At 43.6% G+C, this 15247-nt stretch overlaps 1 protein-coding gene across 10 annotated transcripts in view; it reads left to right on the forward strand.

Annotated features, from left to right (window-relative positions):
• OSMR (oncostatin M receptor) overlaps positions 1–15247 on the forward strand; it is a 72248-nt gene that overhangs the window by 25448 nt on the left and 31553 nt on the right. For 7 of the 10 annotated variants that reach the window (XM_029218081.1, XM_029218075.1, XM_029218082.1 and 4 more), the window contains 7 exons: positions 1308–1479; positions 5699–5974; positions 7296–7425; positions 7978–8129; positions 10821–10963; positions 11269–11422; positions 14228–14304. In XM_029218081.1, the coding sequence (XP_029073914.1) occupies positions 1308–1479; positions 5699–5974; positions 7296–7425; positions 7978–8129; positions 10821–10963; positions 11269–11422; positions 14228–14304 (1104 nt within the window). Of the gene's footprint in view, positions 1–1307; positions 1480–4707; positions 5975–7295; positions 7426–7977; positions 8130–10820; positions 10964–11268; positions 11423–14227; positions 14305–15247 lie in introns of those variants that run through there. The other 3 variants (XM_029218080.1, XM_029218078.1, XM_029218079.1) reach the window with 3 other exon arrangements.

Consider the following 15247-nt stretch of genomic DNA (forward strand, 5'->3'; position numbering starts at 1 on the left):
CTGTAGGACTTGCCATTGGCCCTTAGAAAAATGGATGCAGACTCAGTTTTCCACAGGAAAGGCAAGATTTTTGTTGTCCCTGTCTCCCAGCTGTGGGTGCAGAAAGCAGGCGTCCTGAGGGGCCCACTGAAAGCATGGGTGCCTGGAGCTATGGTCCACGAAGAAGAATGAAGCCCAGTCCCCGCTTTCTGGGTGCCATACTTGAGCCAGAGGCATAACCACAGATGAAATGCCACCAACTACTCCCAGTATGCAGGGGAGCTCGGGCAGAGGTGGGGATGGGAGGAAACCAGAGGAAAGAGCAAGAAAGACTTCATGAAGAAGATGGGGTATAACAGGGGCTTGAAGGTTGGGACTAATTCCCAATTCAGAGGGAGAGTTGGGGATGCGAAACCCGGAACGCCGCGTGAGCAAGTACTGTGGAGTAAAGCATACAGCTCTTCCCGAAGTGTGGGGCGGACCACTGTGTCTGGAGACAGGAGTCCTGCAAGGGAGAGGCAGTTGGAGTCATACTGTAAATGGCCTTGGACGACAGGGTCAGGTGTAGAAGGAGCTGTTGAAGTTTATTGCGTTAAAGAATGAAAATACCACTGTCTTAGAAAGATTAAGACTAAACGCTGTGTGGGAAAAGCAAATTACAGTACAACTTGGACAAGCTTCCCAAGAGCACAGTGTAGGACGTTCCCATGAGGTTGACATCTCTGGGGACTAAAGATTCTGAAGGTTAGCGCTCAAGGGAGGGGCGATGGTCCATGTGGCCACCGTATCTGAAAAGACAAGAAACAAAAATCAAAGCAATCATTGGGAGCCATCTATTGACTTCTGGGAGACAGTGGAATTCCTGGGAACCATGAAGGACTGCCACTACTGAGATTTGGCCAACTTAATCTGATGAATATTAGAAAATTCTCATCAATCTTGCTTATTTTTAAAAGGGTGCCTCAATTAATTCTCTAGTGTGCAAGAATCTTCTTAGCACGCTCTTGTGACCAGCACTGTGTGCACACCTTCTTTCTCTGATCTTTTCCCCCAAGACTCCAGTAGCTTCTGTTTTCTCTCTCACTTGAGCCCTCTGGAATTGGAGGCCCAGAGGGGTTGGGAGCCAAGTTTTCGAAAGGCAAGAGGCCAAGGCTGGTTCCTTGCTGGGCCGTCAGAGCTCGGAAGCTGGCTGGCTGAGAACAGACTGCATTTGTCCATATCCTGGAGTTACAGTGGACTCTTAGGTGTGTGCTTTGGGATAAGTCCAGCCAAGCCATTTCCCAGGACCACACGGCTATATGTTTCCAAGTTTTTCTCTTTATTTCTAGGGGAACTACAGCACCACTGTGAAGCGGAACCAAGTCCTGCATTGGAGCTGGGAATCCGAGCTCCCTCTGGAATGCGCGGCACACTTTATAAGAATGAGGAGTATGGTGGATGACGCCAGGATTCCCAAGCCAGGGTTCTGGAGCAACTGGAGTTCATGGGAGGAAGCAGATGGTAAGAAGTGAGGTGATAAAAGAGTGAAGGGGTTTACTATCTAATATTTCTCGGGGACCAGTAGTCAAATAGTGGAAGTCCCTGTTGAGAAACTCTGGGTAGACACCAGCATTATTTTTCTTTGGCTCCTATTGGGTCTAAAAAGCATAGGTGTGAAACTTGCCACCAGGAGACAGAGGTCTAAGGATTTTCCCTCTGAATTTATTCATTGAGGTAATTATGCAAATTCAGACAATTTAGTATTCATTTTCCATAGGTGTGAAGTGTGTATATTATAGAATGCTAAGTGAACAAAACAGGACATAAATTGTACATATGTTTTTATTAGAACAACACAAAACGTGTATTCATCTAGAGCAGAATTTGGGAAGCTTTTTCTGTAAAGGGCAAGATAGGAAATACTTTAGGTTTTACAACCCTACATTCTCTGTCATGACTATTCAACTCTGCCATTGTAGCATGGGAGCAGTCATAGGCAGAGTGTAAATAAATGAGTGGTTGTGTTCCAATAAAACTTTATTTACAAAAACAGATGGTGTCTGGAATTGGCCCATGGGCCATAGCTTGTCAACCCCTAATGTAGAGACAAGGGAGGGAAATATGGAAAACTGGAAGCAGTTCTTCATTTGAGATCATGGATAATTATGAGAGAAATCATGGATAATTATGTTTAATTACTAAAAGGTCTCTTAATTTTGATTATTTTGTTATTAAAATTTAGCATTTTGCACAATTTCTTATGCTTCAGCTAAGCTACAGGTTAGTTGTAAAGCACTGGCATTTGGTGCTCTCAACTATATACATTGACAGATTATCTGAAATTCCTGTCAAGAGAACCATTCCTTAGCTAAGTGTTTATGCAAATTTATTCATTCAAACTGATAGCATGTTAACTCATGAGAGGCCCAATGATTAATTTAATACTAATAATAGAATCAAATCTGCATTCTAGTCACTGCTTTCGGCACTATATGTATTAATTCCATCTTCACATCAGCCCTATGAAATACATATAATTCTTATCCCTACTTCACAGATGAGGAGACTGAGGCACAGATAGCTTTAAAAAAATCCCATGCAGGGCTTCCCTGGTGGCGCAGTGGTTGAGAGTCCGCCTGCCGGTGCAGGGGACGTGGGTTCGTGCCCCAGTCCGGGAGGATCCCGCGTGCCGCGGAGCGGCTGGGCCCGTGGGCCGTGGCCGCTGGGCCTGCGCGTCCGGAGCCTGTGCTCCGCTGTGGGAGGGGCCACGGCGGTGAGAGGCCCGCGTACCGCAAAAAAAAAAAAAAAAAAAATCCCATGCAGAGTCATCAGGCTACGAAGTGGTAGAGCCAGAATTCTAACCTGGACAATCTGGCTCCAGAGGCCATTCTCTTAACCATCACATCCTATTGCTGAGAGACACACTTAACAGAAAAAATAGAGATTAAAAAGGTAGCAATAGAGAAAGAAAGAACAACATTATCAACAACTTTCGTACAGTGGACTAGGTTTATCAAAACTATAACCTCCAAACTAACTCAAGAAAAGCTGATTATTCCTTTAAAAATTTTTTTTTATTGAAGTATAGTTGATTTACAATATCCTGTAAGTTTTGGGTGTACAGCACAGTGATTCAGTTATACATTTTTTTTTCAGATTTTTTTCCCTTATAGGTTATTACATAATATTGAGTATAGTTCCCTGTGCTATACAGTAGGTCCTTGTTGGTTATCTATTTTATACATAGTAGTGTTTATATGTTAATTCCAAACTCCTAATTTATCCCTTCCCCCCACCCTCCTTTCCACTTTGGTAATCATAAGTTTTTATTTTCTGTATCTGTGGGTCTCTTTCTGTTTTGGAAATAAGTTCATTTGTGTCTTTTTTTTTCTTTTAGATTCCACATATATGTGCTATCATATGTTATTTGTCTTTCCCTGTCTGGCTTACTTCACTCAGTATGATAATCTCTAGGTCCATCCATGTTGCTACAAATGGCATTATTTCATTCTTTTTTTATGGCTGAGTACTATTCCATTGCATATATGTATCACATCTTCTTTATCCATTTATCTGTCAATGGACTTTTAGGTTACTTCCATGTCCTGGCTATTGTAAATAGTGCTGCAATGAACATTGGAGTGCATGTATCTCAAATTATGGTTTTCTCTGGATATATGCCCAGGAGGGGGATTGTAGGATCATATGGTAGCTCTATTTTTAGTTTTTTAAGGAACTTCCATACTGTTCTCCATAGTGGCTACACCAATTTACATTCCCACCAACAATGTAGGAACATTCCTATTTCTCCACACCCTCTCCAGCATTTATTGTTTGTAGACTTTTTGATGGCCATTCTGACCAGTGTGAGGTGATACCTCATTGTCATTTTGATTTGCATTTCTAAAATGATTAGTGATATTGAACATTTTTTCATGTGCTTTTTGGGCCCTCTGTATGTCTTCTTTGGAGAAATGTCTATTTAGGTCTTCTGTCCATTTTTTGATTGGGTTGTTTGTTTTTTTGATATTGAGCTGCATGAACTGTTTGTATATTTTAGAAATTAATCCCTTGTTGGTTGCTTCATTTGCAAATATTTTCTCCCATTATGAGGGCTGTTTTTTCATTTTGTTTATGGTTTCCTTTGCTGTGCAAAAGCTTTTAACTTTAATTAGGTACCACTTGTTTATTTTTGTTTTTATTTTCATTACTCTAGGAGTGAAACCAAAAAAGATAGTGCTGTGATTTATGTCAAAGCGTGTCTTGCCTATGTTTCCCTCTAGGAGTTTTATAGTATCTGGTCTCACATTTAGGTCTTTAATTCATTTTGAGCTTATTTTTGTGTATGGTGTTAGAGAATGTTCTAATTCCATTTTATTACCTGTAGCTCTCCAGTTTTCCCAGCACCATTTATTGAAGAGACTGTCTTTTCTCTGTTGTATATTCTTGCCTCCTTTGTCATAGAATAAGTGACTATAGGTGTGGGTTTATCTCTGGGCTTTCTATCCCTTTCCATTGATCTATATTTCTGTTTTTTCTGCCAGTACCATACTGTTTTGATGACTGTAGCTTTGTAGTACAGTCTGAAGTCAGGGAGCCTGATTCCTCCAGCTCCATTTTTCTTTCTCAAGATTGCTTTGGCTATTTGGGGTCTTTCGTGTAGCCATACAAATTTTTTGTTCTAGTTCTATGAAAAATGTCATTGGTAATTTGATAGGGATTGTAGATTACCTTGGGTAGTATAGTCACTTTGACAATATTGATTCTTCCAATCCAAGACAGGATATATCTTTCCATCTTTTCATGTTCTTCTTTGATTTCTTTCAAGGCTGATTATTCCTAATCCCCAAAGCACTGATTCTCAACCATGGCTGCACATAGAATCACCTGGGGACCTTAAAACAAAATCCCACACCCAGGCCACTCCACTTGGGTGACCTTAGTGATGGCAATTTTAGAGAGCCCTGGTGGGCCAGCAGCCAGACTGCAGGGGCCTAGCTGAGCAGGGGGTGATTGACAGCTGAGCGATGGGCACAGGCAGGTCCTGGGGGAGGCTGACTGTGGAGGAGCGGGTGGAGAGGAGGCTGGAGGGAGGCATGGAGGATGGTGAGCTTGCCTAAAATGACAGAGACCTGAGGATTCTTATGTGCTGATGGGCCACACAGACGGAAGATGGAAATGAAAGGAGCTCTTTGGGTGAATGGCATCTGAGAAGGTGGAAGAGGAGTGATCTACAGGACAATTCAGAGATTATGAGGGACACGTGGCTTGGGAGCTGGGCAGACCTGGTGGGTGTGAATGTGGCTTTGCCACTTGCTGGGTGAGTGAACTTGGGCTCAGTCCTGCCCACCCCATTGCTGTAAGGTGGTAAGGATGACAAGAGAGAATATACATAAGCACTTAACACAGGGCCTCCCACATGGCTGGGATTAGTACAGAGCAGCTACTGCTGTCCTAATAACCTATAAGCAGGAATGACACGATCATCCACAGAGCGACAGTCATGGTGCAGTCTACATAGTAAGAACAAGAGCAGTGGTATTATCGCGACAGTGGGAGTGATGGTACAGAGGATTGTTTTGCACACACCAAAGTTTATAGATTTGCTGTAGAAATTTTAGGTTCCTGTTTTCTCCAGGAGGCAGAAAAAGCTAAAGTTATCTGTTGAGAGTGAGGCAGGAGGGGGCTGGTTTGACTTTTGTGTCCAAGTCTAACTGAGCTGTCTTCTTTTATCTTGCAGCACAGAATATGCTTGGACATGATCCATTGTTTGTTTTCCCTAAAGATAAGCTGGTGGAAGAAGGCTCCAACGTCACCATTTGTTACGTTTCTAGGATCCATCAAGATAACATATCCTGTTATTTGGAAGGTGTACAGATATATGGAGAACAGCTTGATCGAAGTGTGTCTGCATTCGAGTTGAAGAATGTGTCTTTTATTAGGGAAAAAGGGACAAATGTCTTCTGTAAGGTGGACCAGGGAGGTGTTTTGGGAGGCATCGTTCTCTTTGTCTCAAGTGAGTGTACACATCTCTGTGCCCCCCTCCCATTTCCTGTGGAATAGATCAAATTTCCTTTCCCAGAAGACAAGGAAACGTTTCCACTCGTGGCCTCAATTTTCTTTTGTTTCCCAAGTCTTCTAGGAGAGACTCTGGCAAAGACAGTCTGAAGCAATACTTGTCAGATTTCCTGTTGTTTTCTTGAGTTTACTGACAGTTTTATTCCTAGGAAGCAAGAGCGTTCGGGAGAAAGTTCAGGTCATGACCTGGACCACTGGGAAGATGTCCTGCTTTGCGTTAGCCATGCTGGAATGGCTGCAGGCTGGGAGAGGGAGGAGAGGGGCTGCAGGCTGGATGGCCCTAGAGAGACAGCCGAGGTGGTGGCCGAAGACCCAGGTTTGACTCTTCTTGCCACGGCTGGGAGTGCCTTCTTGGCCAAGTTTCCCAGCCTCTTCAGCTCAGTGTTCTCCTTTATGAATGGGCCCAGTAATGGCTGTTGTGAGGGTTACTGCATACGGCCAGGGCCCCGCCCCGGTATGGTGGCCGCACGCAGTAGGACTTCCACAGATGAGGCCGCTGCTGTTCTTAACTGGGTGCAGAGGTGTCAGGTACCTCCATGGGTGATGGCGAAGGGAGAGAAGGCAGCGTTTCACTTTCCCTGTAGGTCTCAGTGTGCTCACCCAGTGGCCTCCCTTCCCCTGCACGGTGGGGCGGTATCTGCAACTCCTCCCTCCCTGCTTCCCCTGCCAAAGGCTGTTTCTGATCTCCCAGACGCTTGGTCACCTGTGCCACTTGGCGTGGCCTCCGAGAACTGCGGTGCCTCGGGGACTTGGCCGCCCGTACATTTCTTGGAACTCTCAGCCTCCAGCTGCTGAGTTTAGCAGGGTCCCCAGACCTGGCTTCCCGGCATCCCAAGCACAGCCCAGGTTCCCTGTAATCCAGGGCATCTACAATGAAACACCAAGCAACGCTGACCCCCCATTCATTCGTTGTTCTGTTCACTCTGTCTGCATGTAGCAGTACTGTTGAATGTTGCTAGCAGGCACTGGAGCTACAACTTTCATCAGGTAGACAGAGTGCAGACCACATGCAGTACACGTCTGCCATCCTCGGTGATACCCCAGCAAAGCACCAGGGAAGGAAAGAGTAGGGACCAAGATGAGGTACCCGCAGTGTGCCTTTCTGGAGCTGCTGATGGGTTGGCCCCCATTGAAGTAATCTTTTCATTGTTCAGAGCAACTCTGTGGCCTCAGACCCCAAAGAGAACTTTCCATTTCACTTGTCTTTCGATAAAGAGCTTCAGCTAGGTCTTTCATCTGTTTTTTCCTTGTACGGACAGAAGTGCTTGAAGAGCCCAAGGACTTTTCTTGTGAAACCCAGGACCTCAAGACTTTGACCTGTACTTGGGATCCCGGGAGCGACACTGGCTTGACTAAACAGCCTTCCCAAAGCTATACTTTATTTGAATCGTAAGTGAGCTTTGGTTACATTAGTGACGGATTCTTCCTTGTTTAAGGTACTTGTGACAGTGTTACAGAAAATTTGAACAAATATTTTCAAACCACCTGCCAGGGTCAGGAAGAAATCTTCAAGTGGTCTCAGGTATACAATACTTTCTACCTGAGTTTTGTTAAAGGACAATGTAGCATAAAAATGATAAGAAAGGCTGTTAATGGTGAATCTTGATATGAAAATAGTTCCATGTGGTAATCTAGGTCTACCTAATTTCTACCTTTTTAAGGGTATCCAAAGTAAACTAAGGAAAGTTTTCACCACCCAAGAGGAGAAGTCAGCAATTCATCATTACACATTTAACCGCATAGGTCAAATTTTTTGAAACAATATTTTCGTCATTGGTATTTGTTGGTGACGGATCGATGCTGTTGTGTGGAACATAGTTTGAAAGCCACTGAGTGTGTCTCAGGGGTACTCAGTGGATTCAGGGATACATATCTGCATTGACAAAAATGTAAACCCTGAAATTGTTGTGTGGTGTTTTTTGTTTTTTTTTTTTCTTTAAGATTTTCCGGAAAAAAGACACTTTGTAAACACAGAAACTGGTGTGATTGGCAAGTAGCTCAAGACTCACAAGAAACTTTTAACTTCACACTCCTGGCTGAAAACTACTTAAGAAAAAGAAGTGTCAGTATTCTTTTTAACCTGACCCAACGAGGTGAGACTTGAGTGTAGCCCACTGTGGTCACGAGCGTATCTTTGTTTGACACACTGTGTGATCAAGTAAATGTGCCGTAGATTTTCACCTAATTCACATCCTAAGTGAAGGTTTTAGTTTATAACTTGTTTGTGCCAAGTTATAAACTTGGGTGCGTGCATGACTTGTGGTCCCCATTATTTGTTTATTTTGATAATGTAATAAACACCAACGAGCTTACCTCAAGTTCAAAATAGAAATCTGACAATAACTTACTTCATCTCCCATCCCACAGCCCCCCACCCTGCTCCTTCCACTAAGATAACAGATTTAAATCATGTGTGTGCATGTGTATGTATTCTCATTTTCTTATGAAATCCCCAAAATACTGTTTTTATTTTGTTTTGATGTATATGACACATCAAGCTAGTAATTGCTGTTATACAATATTAAATTGCTAATATTTACCCATATTATTGAGTGTTGTTGTTGTCCATTTTCACTGCTGTAGAGTATTTCATTGCATAAATATACAGTGTTTTATTCATGCATCTCTTTTGGTGGATTTTCAGATTGTCGCAAGGTTTATGCTCTTGGATACAGTGTTAATAAGAGCATTTTGATATACATATCCAGTACACACCTAGAGTTGTAGCTGTTTTTCTTGCGTATATACCTATATACCTAAGAATGGAATTGGTGAGGACTCAGAAAATGTGAATGTTCTTCAACTTACAAGATAATGCCAAATTCGCTTCCAAAGTGGTTGTACCAATATATTCTCTCCAAGTTGGTTTTGTCACCCTTTGCATTTTTGTCAGTTGAATGGATGTTAAGTGGTATTTTGCAATGGTTTGGATCTGCACAACCCTGAAGTTGAATATCTCTTTCTATGTTTTGACCACACCCCTGCCTCTCTTATGAAATGCAGTATCTTTAAACTCGTTGTTCATTTTTTCTGGAATTCTTGTACTTCTCCTTTGCCTTCTTAATTCTACACCTCATTTAGATTTCAACTTAATGATCACTTCAGTCACCTAATTACAGGGTGCCACCAATGTAGCAGGCACTGGGCACCCAGCAGTGAACAGAGTTGAGTAACTGCCCCTAATGTGTGTACATGCTAGTGTGTGTTTGGAGAGAGGGTTGAGAGTGGGGCATGGAGACACACGGTAAACATGTAAACAAGTTAATAACATAATTTCAAGCATCGCTAAGTCCTGGAAAGAAGATAAAATTCAGGTGAGGGGTAGAGAATGCCTGGGGTGCTGCTTCAGTTGGGATGAGGGCACTGAAGGATGAGGAGGCAGAAAACATCGAGAACATTTGGAGCAAAAGAACAGGATTTGAGGGCTTCCCTGGTGGCGCAGTGGTTGAGAGTCCGCCTGCCGATGCAGGGGACACGGGTTCGTGCCCCGGTCCGGGAAGATCCCACGTGCCGTGGAACGGCTGGGCCCCTGAGCCATGGCCGCTGAGCCTGCGCGTCCGGAGCCTGTGCTCTGCAACGGGAGAGGCCACAACAGTGAGAGGCCCGCGTACCGCAAAAAAAAAAAAAAACAGGATTTGAAAAGGCCTTGAGGTGGGAACATGCTCTGGGTGTTTCATGCAGGGAAGAATATCTTTGTGTCTTTCCCATGAGAGAAAGGAGATTGGAGTGGTAGGCAGTGGCCAGGTCACATAGCAACTGTGGAAGTCCGTAAGGTGGAAGGTTTTTTTATTTCAGATATTCTATTTTTCCATTCTGAAATTTCCATTTAATTCTTTTTTTAAAAAAAAATAGTTTCTGTTTCTCTGCTGAGAAGTGTTTTCCTTTTATTCATTTCAGATGCAGTTACTTTTGGTTTTTTAATAAATTTATTTATTTTTGGCTGCGTTGGGTTTTTGTTGCCGTGCGTGGGCTTTTCTCTAGTTGTGGCGAGCGGGGGCTCCTCTTCGTTGCGGTGCGCGGGCTTCTCATTGCGGTGGCTTCTCTTGTTGCGGAGCACAGGCTGTAGGTGCACAGGCTTCAGTAGTTGTGGCACATGGGCTTCAGTAGTTGTGGCTTGTGGGCTCTAGAGCGCAGGCTTAGTAGTTGTGGGGTACAGGCTTAGTTAGCTGCTCCACGGCATGTGGGATCTTCCTGAACCAGAGCTCGAACCCACGTCCCCTGCATTGGCAGGTGGATTCTTAACCGCTGCGCCACCAGGGAAGTCCCTGGATGCATTTACTTATACCTCATGGATCTGTTTTAAACTCTTTATCTAATTGTAGCATTCTAAGGGAGTCATCTTGAGGCGTGGGTCATCTCAAAGTTGACATCTGCTGATTGTCTTTTTCCTCGAAAATTGGTGACACTTTCTCTTTCTTGGTTTTGTTTCGTATGTCTAATAATTTTGGATTGTATCCTTGAAACTGTTAATGTTATGTTGGTTAGACTCTGGGTTCTGTTACATTCTCTTTGATGGGCCACTCCCCTCTGCATTCTTGCCTGCTTTTGTTTAATTTTAAGAGTCCTCAGTTTCTTTTTGTATTTGTTCAGAGTTTCTAATGTAATCAGAGAAAAGGCTATACTTGGCTTACTCCATCTTGGCTGCAAGTCTGGTTTTGTTTGCCATTTTCTCAGAAATAAACAAAAATGCTTATTGAACAAATCAATATAAAAATGAACTGCCTATTTACCAGTCCTTTTGGATCTGTGCTTGAAATTTTTTCATTTTTTTTTTTTTTTTGCAGTTCATCCAATGACTCCCTATAACTTATTACCTAAAAATGTTGGTGCCACAAAAGCCACCATGACCTGGAAGGTACACTCTATTGGAAACAATTCCACACTTTTGTGTCAGCTTGAACTCCTTGCTGAAGGAAAAGTGATACAAGTAAGTGTTTAACTTTCTATTTTCAAGAATTTCTTTGTGTCTAAACAGAGAGACTGGTGAGTGAAATCTCTTTAAACTCTTATTCCTATGTGTGTTCAAATGATATGGGTCATCTGTTTAAAAGGTCCAGGAAATTAATCATAAACTTTTAGAGTTTAGAGATTTTTTTTTCTCAAAGAAGAACTAGTCTTACTCCAAATCAGGTCTTACTCTGTGTGTGATTTGGCTTTGCAATGAAGTATGCTCACCAATACTTCTGTCTTCTTCTCCCCCCAACCTTTTTTTTTTTTTTTTTTTTAATTAAGCAAAGCAATGTTTCCATCAAGGTGAATGGTGAGTACCTCTTAAGTGAACTGGAGCCTGACACAGAATATGTGGCCCGAGTACGCTGTGCTTATACCAACCACTTCTGGAAATGGAGTGAATTGATTAGTCAAAAATTCAACACAGCTGAAGCTGGTACGTTCCGCTCCCTGACATCCCAAGGATCTAAACTGACTGACAAGAGACGGGTGGGCTTCTCTGAGAACTTTTGTTTGTACCAAAAACTCGGGGGAAAGAGGCTTGGTACCATCTTTAAAACACAACAACAACAAAAGACTAAATTAAATGCCTAATGAAATATGAGTGGGAAGATATCTACCTCAGACATTTGCCATCTGAGTTATTTCTACTGAACATTTTCTCTCTGATCTTCAATTTGCCAAAGTGGTTTCTAAGCTGAAGGTATTGCTGGATTCCCGTTGGATCTGGGGCTGTGTAAATTAGTATAAACTTTTAATTCAGGACTGGGGACAAGCAGTAGCTTTGTGCTGAGGAAAGCACTGATCTCATGCTAAACAGCCTCGGGCTGTGTTTGTTTGGAAATGTAATGGTATTTGGAAACTGAATCCTCATTGTAAAGTTTTTGGTCCCCCCCCCCCCCCCCCCCCGCCCCGTGACAACAAACTGGGAGCCTTCTCATCATGCTTTAAGGGTCATTTCCTCAATAATGACTGAATGAATGACTTTTTCCCCCCAAATAACTATGTCTTAGACCTCAGATAAACCTCAGGAGATGAGATGGCCCAGCCTTGCTTTCACCTCCTTCCAATCCCAGATGATAAAGTCTTACTGTTGCCCACTTTACACATGAAACAACTTGGGCCCCTAAACTGGGGAGACATGCCTGGTTTGCAGAGTTAATGAAGGGCAGAGACGTGACAACAGTAACCAGGGCAGTTACCGTTTATCTAGTGTTTAGTATGTGCCAGACACAGCTCCAAGTGCTTGCAATGTTTTCCCTTCAAATCCTCCCACCATGCAGTAGGTCCTGTTATTATCCTCACTTGATAGATGAGGCCGCGGAGGCCCAAGGAGGGTGAGGAGTTTAACTGGCCCCGCTAGCAAGGGACTGAGCTGTGAGTGTAGCTCAGGCCCAGGCTGGCTGACTCCAGAGCTCCCCCCTGATCTGACCCAGACTGGCATCTGCGTGGTCTGTCTCTCGGGGGTGTCATTACAGCCTGGAGATCTTTGTGATTCAAGTCCTGGCTATTTTGCTGCCTAAGAAAGGATTATATCTATTTATTTTATTCCATCTTATTATTTGTGTTTGTAAGCTGGTGAGTTCTTTCTGTTTCAGCCTGGGGGGAACGTTTTAAAGCAGTGACTCTGATTGGCGGGCTGGTGAGGGCAGTGCCTGAAAACCCACACCCAGGGCTGGTCACCAGAGGTGCTCAGCAGGCCTCCTCCCCTTGTCAGCCCCCCACCACTCCCCTCCAAGAGTCCAGTCATTTTTCTTGGGGGGTAGTCCCCTCCAGAGCCCTGTTCCTGATGGTAATTTGGTTTATTCCTCGGTTGTGTTTCATTAAAGAATTTTTACTTTATTAATACTGCATTGCTTTGGGATTTTTTTGCAAATTTATTCCAACATTACACCTAAAATTTAGTGTAATGAAAAATAACAGAAAGATGGCATTTTTAGTAAATAGTTTCTTTTAGATTATAGTATCATAAACTTGCAAAATACTTAACTTTGCTTTCGATGATGACAAGAAAATGAGATGAATCTACTGATGGTGAATCCATAGATTTTGTTTTCATCTTGAATAACACTTTGCTTAATGCTGGCAAAGTCAATGTTTATGTGTATTATAATCCTACTTAAGCAGAATCATGGTGAGCAGAGCTAAATGACACCATGGGAGAAATTATATTGACATAAAGATGGAGCACCGTCAACTGTGCTGCAATTCTCTTTTCTTGCAGGTAGTCCTGTACAAACCAGCTGAAGATTCTGCATTGAGCTTGGGGGTCTCTCATTGAGTATTCAATATGTTTTTGATTTAATATTGGCTTCTCCGACGGCTTGTTGAGAAAATTGAAATCTGCCTCTAATAGATTTTAAAAATATATGGTCACCTTTATGTTGAGTAGAAAGTGTCAGTAACTAAGGGGGAAAAAAAGGACTTTCTTAAATTTCAATTATTGGGGACTGTAAACTATATTTTTATGAAACAGAGAACGAAATTTGTATGTGTTATGTTGCAAAACAATGCTTCTTGAACAGAGATGTGTTGAAGCAAATCATAAATCACTGGTCCTACCGTTTACTGGCAAGAAAGACAAGGAAGCAAGCTGTTCTAGAACAGAGTGGGGAGAGGCATATGCTGGGGAGAGGCGTGCAGCCAGTGCCCTGAGGGTCCACATGCAGGCAGCTGGCCCAGGCCAGGAACTTGGGGGGCTGGGCGTGCATGGGGAGGAGGGTGACAAGGAAGGGGTCCCAGGCTCTGACTGCAGCGACAGGCCAGCCTGTGTGCAGTTAGGAACTCGGGGAAGAGTGCAGCCTTCCCCTGGGGCTGTCCACTTGAGTGTGTCCATTGCAACCTTCACAAGTGGGGCAAGGAAATAGCAACAGTCTGCTGCTCCTAGAAATTCCAAATATGGGAAATTTACCTGACTAACCTCCTAGAATTGGACTGACAAAGGATTCCAAAATTCCTTGGTGGCTTCCAGAAGCTCTGAGGCTTGAGTTCACAAAGGCCCCATGTGATGTCCCATTCAGATGTAGCAGCCCTTTTGTAAAGCACCTACTGTGTGCCCCTAGTGAGGCGAGACCAGTATGGCCGCGGCCAAGTGGGTAGAAATCACAGAGAGTGAAAAAGCGAGAAGCAGGCTCAGGCAGGACAGGCCGTGGTCACTTTTGTTGACGAAATTAGAGAAAGGTTGCATGTATTATTGTATGTGCATATTGTGACCCTAGAGCTTTTCTTCGGTTAATTTCAGCTCCCTCAGAGGCTCCCGATGTCTGGAGAAACTTGAAGCTGGTGTCGGGACATCCTACTGTGAGTTTATTCTGGAAGGTGAGATGCAGACGTTCAAAGAGACAGATTTTTGCTTGGCATTTATCTTTCACTGAAACTAGACATTGGTGCAGTCTTCTGATGGGGAGGGCTGTTAACATGAATCCAGTAGAATTTGTTACCCAGTGGAGGAATCCCAGCTCCACATCCATGTCCCCAGCGCCGGACCAGTAACTCCTTCCTCAGCACCCTCTTGCACAGTGGTGGCCAGTTCTGCTTGTTAGAACTGCATCTCCTAACTTCTCCAAAGACCTGCCCCTAACATCTGCAGGGCCCAGTCCATGAGTATAAGTGGAGAAATATATACCATAATTAAAAGTTATAAATATTTAACTATTCAGAGTATTTATATTTAAAAGTTATAAGTCAAGCTAAAAAACTGCAATATAAAATTAATCTTGTCTTTCTATCTTAACTGACATGCCTTCACGACAACGTGGAAGGCCTGGTTTGCGTTAAGAACTCTCGGATTCCTCAGTGTTTGATGCTAAAGCATGGCCATGCTGAGGGAGCTGGTCCTTGGCCGCAGGCCACCCCGCTCTTTTTCCCATCTCCACTCCGGTCCTCCCCACCAGGGAGGACCCCCATGCACACACATGTGGACGTGCCAGTCTGTATGTCCAGGTTTTGTCCACACCCCAAGCTAACCGTTGCCCCAGCCCAATCTCAGGTCTGGGGGTGCACACACCAGGGGCACTGTCTGTCCTCGGGAAGGTAGGCCGGAGGTTCAGGCCCCTTCCGTCTGGGTCTACTCCTGTCTTTCCCACTCCATACTCACTGAGTGTGTTTGAATCCAGGCTAAAGAGTCCCCCTTTCTCTCTATTCCTGACTTGGTCACTCCTCTCTGGACACAGTATACTCTGAGATCTCCCCCAAATGATCCTATTCTCTGCTCAATTTTAGTTAGAATAGAATGTCTGGTTTCAAGCTTGGTTTAGAAGGT

Source organism: Monodon monoceros, unplaced genomic scaffold (assembly GCF_005190385.1).
Source record: "Monodon monoceros isolate NGI ecotype Baffin Bay Population unplaced genomic scaffold, NGI_Narwhal_1 Super_Scaffold_12, whole genome shotgun sequence".
Lineage (NCBI taxonomy): Eukaryota > Metazoa > Chordata > Mammalia > Artiodactyla > Monodontidae > Monodon > Monodon monoceros.